Source organism: Podarcis pityusensis (assembly GCF_964106645.2).
Source record: "Podarcis pityusensis genome assembly, chromosome: 10".
Classification (NCBI taxonomy): Eukaryota; Metazoa; Chordata; class Lepidosauria; order Squamata; family Lacertidae; genus Podarcis; species Podarcis pityusensis.
Genome location: NC_138035.1, coordinates 70,165,349 through 70,177,692, shown reverse-complemented (window position 1 = coordinate 70,177,692; position 12,344 = coordinate 70,165,349). Strand labels below are relative to the sequence as shown.

Below are 12,344 nucleotides of genomic sequence, written 5' to 3'. Positions count from 1 at the left end.
TTAAAAGGCATAATTCTGGCTTCAAGACTAGCATGTCAAAGTCTCACACATTGGAAGACAAATAAAAAAAATATTCTGAGTAATGCAAGGAAGGGCGTCTCATTTCCTGAAATGGCATGTGTAAGTGGAGCTATCAATATTGTGGTGTAATTTATATGCTGGATTGCCTTGTCCATTTGTGAGCTGCATTGTAATGGCCACTGGCAACAAACAATAAAAACCTGACTGATTGCGATGAAATGGGAAGCAGTTGCACTGAGAGGGAGTTGTGAACATGAAGCTTCATCTGTCAAAGTCTCATTACTTGAACAGATTATTTTTCAGAATACTGGCATCCTACTTCAGGAACTGTTAATTAACCAGTGTTTGGTCAGAAGCTACTCTCCTGTATTCTGACCTAGCTTAAACAACCTTCACAAGGACAGCTGCTATTTATAAACAAAAATACTGGTCAAGTATGAAAACCTGTTCTGCTCACACACAGGATTATTCAACTCCCCCTTTCAAACAGCAGTCCCCTATGTCCAGTCTCAGAGCAGCAGCCCCATAGGCCTAAGATGTTACAATCAGAATGCTATTTTGCTTTCCCCATACGTAAGTGGAATGACTTTCTAGATGCATCTAGGGTGAGAGAAATCCATCTATTGTAGCCAAGTAGCAGCATATTTCAGTAGCTCAGCATCTCATTTCATTAACAAAACATCTAGTCCCTTTTAAAGTTAAAAAACGAATTGCTTACCAGGCTGTGTAGTCACCATTTTCAATCCCTGTTAACAATAGAAATGTTTTTATGTTGGTTCAAAAGTATTTTACTGATTCAGATAATGATTTTTTAAAAAAAAAAATAAGCCACATTCTCTAATATTTCCATTCACACATAAAATGCCTAGATGAAAAAAGAAAACATAGCTCCTACAACTTTTAACAGTTGTATGAAAGAGAAAGTTCCTTTTATGCATATATAAAAGGTTCAGGAATGCTGGCTACTTTTTCACCTGGCCACCGTATTCATATGCTAGATGCCTATGTTCAATTGGAAGTATCAACTTTTAAAAAATGTTACTGCACAATGAAATCCTGAGAAAAGTAAAGGCTGATCGTTCCTTTGGCATTTCTGCCACTGCAACCATAACATCTAGGCAGTTTCAAAAGAGTGGTGTTCTTCAGATGCCAGTAAGTCTATATACCACACAAAGAAGCGTGGCATATGACGAAAGCTACTGGAGTTCCAACTCCAGCAGCTACAACCAGCATTTCCAGCAGTCAGGGATGACAGTATCTGGAATCCAATAAAAACTGGAGGACCAGTTCCCAACCTTAAGCTTTCTGTTGTCATTCATATATAAGTGTGTGCGTGTGAGTATTTTACACACAAACACACACAATGAAGCTCTGATTTAATACTTCATTATTCTTAGGGATTTGTTCACGTTTTAAAGTAAAAAAACAAGGTAGCAACTGTTTATGCCTTAACCCACACATCCCTATTTATCACAGCTTCCCTTCTCTTTCAACATACTCTAGGGGCTTAAATTACAATACAGTATAACTCCATGGAAAACATTAAACCCATAATGACATTTTCTGCTAAAAATAAAACAAGACAACCATACATGCCAGAGTTTGCACATGCACACACAGTAAAATATCAGTTGCTTTCCTAAAGAGGTTGCACAGAAAATCTTCCACGCTGGGCTCAGGTGACCCTTCTGGTTAGCAAATTCTAAATATGGGGGAAGACAAGAAACTCCCACCCCAACCTTCCACGCTAATCTTACTTTCTTCCTAAATAGTACCCCCAGCAGAAGCTCTAGAGTGCAGCTGATGTACTGAGACCTATTAGGTTTACATGGGAAGCAGCTATTCCTTCAGTGGGCTAAACTTCTTAAGCTAGCACAAACAATTTGGATGAGGGGAGGGTAAAGATTTTATGAAATCATTTGGATTGAAATCAAAAGTCAAGTGATACTTTGGGGAGCTACAAGAAAAATGAGTGAACAAGCAGACACTTATTCTGCCCCCAAAGGGTGTATCATAGGGACTGGGAACCACTTTCAGTCAGAAGGCCAGAATCAAAGGTAGCCAACCCTCCATGGGCCACCCTGATAACAAGTACAGTGGTGCCTCGCAAGACGAAATTAATCCGTTCCGCGAGTCTCTTCGTCTTGCAGTTTTTTCGTCTTGCGAAGCACGGCTATTAGCGGCTTTAAGAAAAAGGAAACAAACTCGCAAGACGTTTCATCTTGCGAAGCAAGCCCATAGGGAAATTTGTCTTGCGGAACGACTCAAAAAACGGAAAACTCTTTCGTCTAGCGAGTTTTTCGTCTTGCGAGGCATTCGTCTTGCGGGGCACCACTGTATGGGAAAGAAGCCATTGGAAAACACTGCTTAGATTGTGCTCCCAATTGTCCCTTTGTGACCTGGTGCCAAATGCAAGCTGTGATCCTTTCAGACAAGAATTGGATATACTCTGGAGCTCCCAGTTGGAGCTCATGGTCATTCCTTTGCACCCACAGTTTATCCATCTCATTCCTGATATCATAGGATGTCGGGTGAGTGACAGCTGGGCATGGCCTGCCCAAAGCAACCTCACAGGAGAAATGGGGAGACCCAGTGGGGCTAATTAGGGTTGGAGACCAGAAGCTGCACATGGCTGCTGTACATCCCTGAAGCATATTCCCAAAGCTAAGATCCCGTACTTACTGTACATTTTGGTTGATCAGAAGCTTTCTGGTCTTGCGAGAAACTCCACTCAGCAGATCGTGAAAGGATAACAGCTTTGGGGGAAGTTGTGACTATGAAAACCAATTTTAAAATACATTATTCAGTAGACATGCTGCTGTACAAGTTCAACAAAACAATAAAAGCTTAACAGTTCAGCAAGATTGGTAGTTACAGTATTTTTAAAATACACAACATTACAATATGGGGATTGAAAATGGTAGTCAATGAATTTTTCTCAGTAAACCCACTGAAATTAAATTCAGTGGGTCTACCAAGTAAAAATTAGTTGAATAGCCCCTTGTATATTGATGTTTCCCAATCTAGCCTTCCCAAAGCCAGTAACTGACTAAAAGGGAGAACAATGCAACTGTAGGAGCACAGTCCTATATAAACACAGCACAGGGCACTATGGTGGGTGCATGTATCTTTCTATGCAACACAGCAGCCAGAAAAATTTTACCATAGGTAACCAGGGTAAGTGGAAGCCCACTATATAAGCCAAAACAATAATGCAGCAAACTAAAATTACCTGAACATCTATTTGTTTGTCACTACGTGCATTATCTAGCTTCTGGTTACCTCAATATCTATCGCTATTTGGCCAAAGTGCTCCTTTAATGCACAAGTTTGATTCATGACTTTTGTGAAACCAACACAGTACAATGAAACTCACTCTGCTCACTTGCAAGCTCAAGAGATTCTGGAGTTCTTTCTGGTAAAGGAGGAGAAGAAGATTCTTCAGAAACAACAGCATCTAAAGTCACCAAAAATTGAGAACACCTTAACACTTAAACAGATACATTATGCAAAAGAGTGCCTGGGACAAAATAAAATATCAAATCATTTGTAATAAAGGTTTTAACTGAATATACTTTTCACAGTCGGGCATAGCCCTGCTGGCTTTGTACAAGTGTGTTTTGTACAATAACCACAAAATGGCTGGCTGCCCACAATGTATTTAGATGCCTTGTCTGATGTATTAATTCACTTGGCAAGATGCCTGTAGTAGGCGGAAGCCATGGAACTGCAGCAACAGATTAATGCTTTTTCATTAAGATGACAGGATGCAGACCTTTAACCAAGCTAACCATTAGATTAAAATGGATCCAGCCTTTCTACTTTCCCAGGAAAGTCATGTAAGTAATGGCAACTGAAATTCTTTCATGCTGCAATCCTATACATACTAATCTGGGAGCACATCCTATTTTAATTCAATGTGACAGACTTCTAAATGGACATACAATAGAGTTCTGCTGTCAAGGCATTAAAACAAGCAGTTTACAGAGCTTGGCTGACAATGCCTATGTTACAGTAGCAGGTAGGGTCAAAATATTATACTTCTGGTTTCAAGCAGCATATTACAGCTAGAAGTTGTATTAATATAAAGTTACAAGGAAACAATGCCCAAGTAGAGGAGGAAAGACCCACTGAGGCTAATGGGACTACTAAAAAGTCAGATCTGCACAGCAATGAAAGACGCATTTAGGATGTTCAATCGACTTTCTGAAGAATTTTTGCTGAACAGACTGGACAGATTCAATCACCATTGTATTATTTCACAGACAATGAATATGTCATGTAGACAATTCCTTTCAAACGTGGAATAGACTTTCAGACTTAATCCTGAACTAAATGTGAGAAGTTCTTTTTTCAGATGTGTTGATGTCTTCAAATCCAAGATTTTGAAACAATTGTGAACAAAATAAACCAGGTATGATAATCTGAAAGCAGAAGCTGTGGGGCTGCACATCTACAGCACCTGAAGGAGATAACTCACTAATAACCTGTGCATAAACAGTAGAAGAAGAGCTGTTCTCTCTTATTTTACTTCCCTTTCCACTTCTCACCTGTTATAACAGACCATAAATGCTTGATATATTGCTTCTAAGGCAACCAGACCTGTAGAATATAGCTGTGATCTACCACAGACATTGAGTGATCTACCAGTAGATCATAGTCCATAATACAACGCAGAGGCAGCATTCACGTGCCACAATAAACTAGGGTAGCGGGCTCAGTGTGACTTATTGCAGGGATGGCAACCCACACCTACCTTTCCTGCACCTGTGATACAGTGTCAGGCACAGGAACCTCTGGGGAGGAACCCTATGAAACACTTTCCCACACCTGGCAAGGAGCCAGCAAGGAGACTGGATGCCAAGCCACAACAGGTGAGCCAGAATCTAGCTGAGTTATGGTAGCTAACAAAACTTCAGGGCACACTAGACCTGTCAGTACCAAAGCTAGGCAGATCACATGCACTGTCCCTTCCCCTGTGCACAACAGCTACACCAGTCCATGGAGGAAAAGAATGTCAGTAAAGCTGCTTGGAAGAAAGTAAATGAAAGCTGGTTGGATTTCTAGAGAGCAGGAAGAAGGTATGTTGCTCCTTCCCACTTCTCTGAAGAATCCCTGTACAGGGCAAGTAGGGGAGTTCTTCACCTCCCCACCCACCTTCAGGATTCTAGAAGACATTAGGCACTTGGAGTGGCCAATTCGTTTCTCCACTTCAAGCCTCCCCATCCCATCCCACCCTCAACATTCTGTGCTCAGCAATCCTAAACATCCAAAAAGCTTGGAAGTCACCAGACAGCAGGACCCACGTTGCAACAATTTTTTAATGCTTTTTTAAAAAGAGGAAGCTACCTTGTACTGAGTCAGACCACTGGCTCAGCTCTCCAGGGTTTCAGAATGAAGTATTCTCAGCCCTATCTAGAGATACTGGGAAACGAACCCAATAAGCTCTGCATGCAAGCCAGTTTACATCTGCGAATCTCCAGCTCCAAATGTGAGCCTTTTAGTACAAGTAACAGTTTCAGGAGAGGGAACAGTTTCTCCTCCTGAAAACCCAGTCCCAGCATTTAACAGCCCAGGGCTCATACTCCAGAGCCCTGAAGGAGCGCATACCTTACATTTTGGTGTGGGTTCCAACTTGTTGCTTCTGCTATTAAACCCAGGCAATTCCACACCTATTCAGGTGGAGCTATTCCCACATACCAGTAAAATATTAATTCTTTTAATTAGGAAAAAACAAACAGTCCAACTGCTTTCAGGGCCAACAAAACGTTAAAGGCATACACTGAAATGAAAGGAAGGAAAGGGGGAGCAGGAAAGACTTATTTAAACCCCAAACATTTTATAGTATCTATCCTAAAGGTGGGTATAAAGGTCAGAGCAGATGCATGTGCATGCGCAACAAAAGAGATAAAGCGCAAACACTCTTTCTACAAATACTGCTATAAGAAGAATTAAGGAAATACCACCCAAGTATCTAGACAACTACTGAGCAAAACAACTAGACCCAACAGAGATATAACAAATGTGTGTTTGGCTTGCTAATGCATTGTGTGCATCTGAAACACAAACTATAGAAACAACAACACTGGACACCAATAAAATTGGAAAGACCCATGAGGTGGCCCCATTCACATGCAGCCCCCAGCCCCATGGCATCTGATCTTAGATAAGCAGTTCCCACATGGCGGCGGCTGCATTTGAAGGACACCTGTGCAGAAACACTAAGGACAACAGGAGATGACTGGTTACTTCCCGGACAAATTGCCAAAAAACCCCTGTTTCCTTTTCCATTAAAAAACATGCACTACTGAAGCTAAACAGCACCTTCAATCAGAAACACACAGGGGAAAAGCATGTTACCGTAATCTAAAGCAGCAATTTGATTGCTTTTCTGGACTGAGATTTCACAGACAAAATTTGTATGTTTCAAACCTTAGTAAGTGCCTTGGAATTGGAGAAGTGAGGTGCACACCAAGAGATCACTCCCTGTCACAAGTGGAGAAGGTTTATTACGGAGGACAGATTTTTCCTTTCCCACTCTCAGGAACACAACACATACATCTTGGAAAGGGAATTGTGTTTGGAGTGTTAACCTCCTCCATGCTATTTGGAGAGATTTCAGGAAAAGGAGGACCTCTAAAAACCTCCACCCTCCCATTCTTTTAGCACAGTAAATTGAGGCTTCAAGAGGGCAGAAAAAGGTCTCCTTTTCCCTCTTCCCCCTCCTGAAACCTCTCCCAGCTTTGCAAGCCCTAAACAATTCTATAAAACTTCTGTGGTAACTGGTGCCTGGAAAAAGAACATTGCAACCTTTGGTTACTGCTTCCTGCTAATCCCTCCAATAACTATTTTAAATGGATCTATGCCTATCTGTTTGGCTAACACAGCTGCCCAAAGGTAAGTTAGTGGTTAAGACTCGGGGGATTTACAATGTACTCATAAGTCTATTGTGTTTTTTCCAAAAATCAGCCCTACAAGGATCCAGTGTTTGTTACCCATGCAGGAGAGCTGGTTGCTTAAAGCTAACAGAATTGGAAGCTGTGACTAATAGTCACTGCCCCCTCCCCAACTAAAGAGCCTCTGAATGACAGCAGCTGTTCCCTACTACCAAGGCTGATGTTTCCAAGGCCAACCTGAACAAATTAATGGCCAGTCCTACTCCACTTCATGTTGGCTCTCATTTATGAAAACTTCCATGTAGCAGTTTCACATAAACTTCTAATTTCACTTCTCCCCCTCCAGCCCCATGTCACCCCCTGTCACACTTCATATCAGATTTTTGGGAGCACGTAGGGGGCCCAAAAACAAGGATTGCTTGCTCACACTATTAAAACCTACTAACAGAATAAATAAAATAGCAGCAAACATTAGGTCAAAGCGAACACATTAAGTTATTGTGGTCAACTTGTATAGACCCAGCAAAGATCTGAGAGAATAAATGTTTTTAGCTGTTACCAAAATGGGATGAGTGTTGGCACCTACCTTCATAATATGCACAACCCCTTAGTTTTCTAAGTTGGATCCAAAGGTTGCAGAAGGATCTTTTTTAGCCGCCAGCCAATTCCAGCTGCAACCCCAACACTGCTGAACAGTGTGGTCTGTGATGGACTCACTGAAAAGCACATGGATTCAGTATGTGCAAGTGAAAATGTGCTTGTGCAAGGCACCTCAGTCCAATTTTGCACTCCCACACCACAGCTGATGTTGTTCAGGAAGCGATGAGGGAAATCCTTGCACAAGGAACCTTTCCCTTTCACAAGCTTAGGACCCAACTCTACGAATTTAGTATTTCTAATATAGATAGCATCTAGTAAAGCTTACCTTTATCAGCTATGATTGAGGCATCCTGTCTTGCAATGGACATGGGCAATACTTTTCTAGCGGAAACGTTTTCTGTGCCAGCAGCCACAGAAACCGTGGCACTTGCAGTTGAAACATTAGACATGCTTTGTGTCATAGACACATCAGAGTTTCTTTCATCTGTATCAGAATCATCAGAATGCAGAGGATTTGTAAAACAAAGGGGTACTCTAACTGGAAGCATGCCACTGTGATAATGATCCGCTGATTCACTGGAAGGAGCATCCATTTGAGATGGTGAGTTCGAGACTACAGACAGATTTTTAATCCCGTGGCATAAAACAGCTGGAGATGTGTCCTCTGGTGTTGATGTTGGCTGTACATTTTTTGTCCCTTGTAACGACCACATAGCATGTCCCTTCTCTTTGAGAGGCAAACAGTCTGGTCTTTGCAGAGGATCAGAACCTACCAGACACTGATGGCCTTCAGGTGAGGATGTTACAGCTTTATTCAGTGGCTGCATATTGCATTCTATACAAGAGTTTTGGAAGGTATCTGTAGGAGCATCTCCCGAGCCTTGTTCCTGTAGTTTAGATGTCTTATCCACCGCACAAGATGAGCCAGTTTTAATTTTGATTGCATGTCCCCTATTCAAGAGGGTGTTCCCATCAAAGCTCCTTGGCCCCTCTTGAAGGGGTACCTTTTTAATTTCAAAACTCAAGTTGCGCTCAAGCTTTTTCTCTACACGTTCAGAGACTTCATTCTTCCCTGGATGCTCTTCTGACTTATTGTAGTTTTCATTGAGGTCTGTTGGATGCTCTGAAGAAACCATGTGCAGAACAGGCTTTGGATGGTATCTATCATTGTCCTGCCAAACAGTTGTTACTGTTGGATAAGCTGAAGGAGGGGATGGTGTTAAAATGGGTGGTACTGGATGAGGCTCTGGAGGCTGCAGAATTTCTTCTTTTACATCTCCTTCTACAAGGCAGCTAAAGAGAATAATTGTGTAAGTACTCCATAATTAAGGATTATGTACATTTATTATATAAGCTACCTATTCAGAATATGAACTTTAAAAACCCTTTCTCAGAATTACGTTCACAATAAAAAATAGGCACATTTTATCCAAAATAGTTAGAACGTCAAAATCCACAAAATAGGAACCAAATGCTATAGTTTTGTAATAATCCCAGGAAACAGAACTTTCTTCAAACACCCTTAACTTTTACATCCAATATTTGAATAAAGGTCAACCCAGAAACACATTAAATATCAAGAAAGCATTTAACACATGAAGAAAAGATGGTATCATGCTGTTATTGCCTATGGGCAACCACCAGAACCTACTATTTATTGCTTAAAATCTACAATAAAGCATGCGATTATCAGCAGTCTGCAGGAAAGCCATGCCCCCTTGTGGCAAAATTTGAAATACATGTGTTGGAGGGGCAGGGGTATAATGCTTACTGCAGCAAAGCATGACGACTGCACCAGCTTCTAGTAAGTTTGACAGAACATTTGAATGCCTTCCTGATTATGACATTCCTGATATAATGGTATAACCCCTCTATCATACATATAACATGGGACACAAGCAGTCTATGGGAAAGCCCATACTTGAAAGAATGTATAGGGAGGACTATCCTTGGATTAACTGCCTGATTTGTGCAACCTTATTTTGATTAGACTGCTGAAGTCTGAATTAGGCCACAGTTACATAATTTTCCAGTTTATTGCATGTAGATATAAAATACATTGTTTGTCAGAGGTCCATAACCCTGACATTCACCCAGGTATATAGAATGTAGCAAACTAATCTACAATATATTTCCGCATTGTCTCCCTTGTTGCCACTCGAGACGTTAGCAGATACACACACAATACTATCATTTATGGACTTGCATGCCTTAAGATCCAGAAAGTATGTCACCAGGTAGATTTATTTTACAGAAAATCCAGAATATTTTTAAGCACAGCTTTCTCTACAAGCATCAAATGACTACACTTGCTTCAAGGATGAATGAAAGGACAAGAATGTTGAATATGAAATAGGATGAAGATGTTTGTAAATGCTTAAAGTGGAACAGATGACAGGCACAGAGATAGTAAGCAATCATTATAGAAGGGCACTTCATGGAAATCATGAAGCAAAAAGCACATGGCTGACATAATAAAACTCTTTCTTTAGCAAGATGTGATGAGCAGTAGTGTCTGCTGACGGGCAAAGTGAGTCTCATAAGCCAGGGTGCTTTTCCTTCATTGAATTAGGAAAATAAGACTATAATGCAACGTTCAGTAAAATCTTTAAAATTATTATGTTAACTTGCAACTCAGTAAACTGAATCTGTTGGGAGGATGTGGCCTGGGAATGTTTTCCCCTAACCTAAAAGAAGTTGCCAAGAAGTTGCATGCCTTCTTAAACATCTGACGGACTACCAGACTGGAGCTTGATGAGAGTACTATCAAACTAATATTACATAAATACAGCACCCTATGAAATGTTCCAAGGGTGAAAGTGAAACCATGTGCCTCTCCAGATGTTGTTAGACTACAACTCCCCCTAGTCCCAGCCAGTACTGCCAATGGTCAAGAATGATGGGAGTTGTAGTACAGCAACATCTGGAGGTTCTCCATTCCTGCCTTACACCAATAAGCTGACTAAATTTGTTCTTGGGCATATGCTCATCTGACCAGATACTAAAGGAAATAAAATGGGTCCATAATAAACGATTCCCTAGGAGTAGTTCTCCAGGAGTACCTGCGAGTTCGAGGTGGCTTTGGTGGAGGTGAATCCTGTTTCTCAAGCTCTCCAGAACTGGCGGTATTTTCTGTGCCAACTTCATCCTGTCAAGAAAATTAAATCCCCAAAAGTTTTATTTTTATAAGGTTAAGAGAAACATCCACACAAAAACCAAAACATACACCAGCTTGGGATTGCATTACTGTGCATATTGTGTTAAATGTGAGCACAAGGAAATACTCTATGAATGAATAGTATAATTTCACATGACTCAAATTTAATAGGGAGTTTTTCTAGTGTGACGATATAAAGGAATCAAAATTATAACCTACAATACATTTGTTCTTCATATTCTCATCTGAATATGTTTTATGAATATGAATAATACCCAATAATGCCAAATGCAATCAGTAAAAAGCAGGTCCTGGGTTAGGGAGGTGGCAACATTACAGCCTTGCTGTGAATGTGTGTGTTTCAACTTTGGATGGGCTTCCCAAGGATCTCTGAGCTTTCCTTTGGATCTCTGCTGGCTATCCAAGCCTGTCCAGTGCTGATCCTTTCGATCTCAAATTTGGAAGTGGAAAAGATCACCGCAGGGTGGGATTTGCAAGGAGGCTGGGTTATCCAGCTGAGCTACAGAGGAGGCACAGGGATGCTCTCAGAGCACAGAAAAATTCTCCTGTTCTGCCGCTGGAATAAGCAACAGAAGGAAGCTTGCATTTTGAAAACTTTCCTTTAGCAGCAGTAGTGGGAAGGGGCAAAGGGGAGAAATAATTCTGTCTCCTCTTCTGTTTCCCCCTTGCTGCTGCCACTACTGCTAATGTAAACACACTGGGAGGGAGAGGGGGAGAGCAAGAGACTTTTGCCCCTTAAGGGAAAAATTGTAGATCCATCAAAAGCAGAAAGACCGCCAATGCTTCATAGCACAGAGCCCTCTAAAATCAAATTAAAGGCCTTCAAGCCGCCATGCCATGCATTCTGCCTCCCAACCGTAAGTGCTATGTATAGGGCAACATGAAAGACCAGAAAAGACCAGGCATAATGCACTTTGCAGACAGAGCAGCACAGTGGGAAATAAAAAGCAAAAAAACCACTGCATTTCTGTATCTTGCTCTCCCAAGTCCAGCTCACACCAAGCACCAACTAAGAAAAGTGGGGAAGACATAGGCCAAAGCTGCAATTTTCCACTGGTCACAAGCTTCTGAGCAATAAGAGAGCATTCCTGGAGATACCACTGCAAAGAAGAGGGTGACTGAGGAATCAAGCATTGGCTGGAGGAGCATAACTTGCAGACTCTGTGGTCCATCAGCTGAGAATCACTGGCTAGACCCAACTGCAGCCAACATGGACCAAACAATCCACATGACCTTACGAAGTACAGTTTTATAAAACTCTCATAATATTTATCCACATTCTTTGTTAGTAACCCAACAAAATTTAGTTGAAACTGTAAATAATAACAGATGTGTTTATTTTCTTTATTATTAATTGCTGGATCATTGTATTACAGCAAAATTGTGCCTTGTGAAAATTCCTAATAAAAAGTCCCAAGTCAGCCAACAGATTTGAATGTTATGAGTACAAGTTTAAAATATTTTAATGACTGTTTAGTCATTTACAGCCCAGTGAAAAGGCCAGCTACTGCTGAAGGATCTTTACATAATATATTTAATAGCGAAGTAGTGACAGACTATATAAGACTTCTGGGAAAGTGTCTGAACAAGGCAAAGAGAGAAGACAGGACCAGGACTTATAAAAATAAAATAAAAAGGGCAGGTAGATA

The 12,344-nt window shown here is 41.0% G+C and overlaps 1 protein-coding gene across 4 annotated transcripts in view; it reads right to left on the bottom strand.

Moving 5' to 3' along the window:
- PTPN12 (protein tyrosine phosphatase non-receptor type 12) overlaps positions 1–12,344 on the bottom strand; it is a 59,964-nt gene that overhangs the window by 1,895 nt on the left and 45,725 nt on the right. For 2 of the 4 annotated variants that reach the window (XM_081023580.1, XM_081023578.1), the window contains 5 exons: positions 10,580–10,665; positions 7,843–8,810; positions 3,398–3,478; positions 2,704–2,795; positions 740–767 (listed from right to left, as the gene is read on the bottom strand). In XM_081023580.1, the coding sequence (XP_080879706.1) occupies positions 740–767; positions 2,704–2,795; positions 3,398–3,478; positions 7,843–8,810; positions 10,580–10,665 (1,255 nt within the window). The remainder of the gene's footprint in view (positions 1–739; positions 768–2,703; positions 2,796–3,397; positions 3,479–7,842; positions 8,811–10,579; positions 10,666–12,344) is intronic. The other 2 variants (XM_081023579.1, XM_081023581.1) reach the window with 2 other exon arrangements.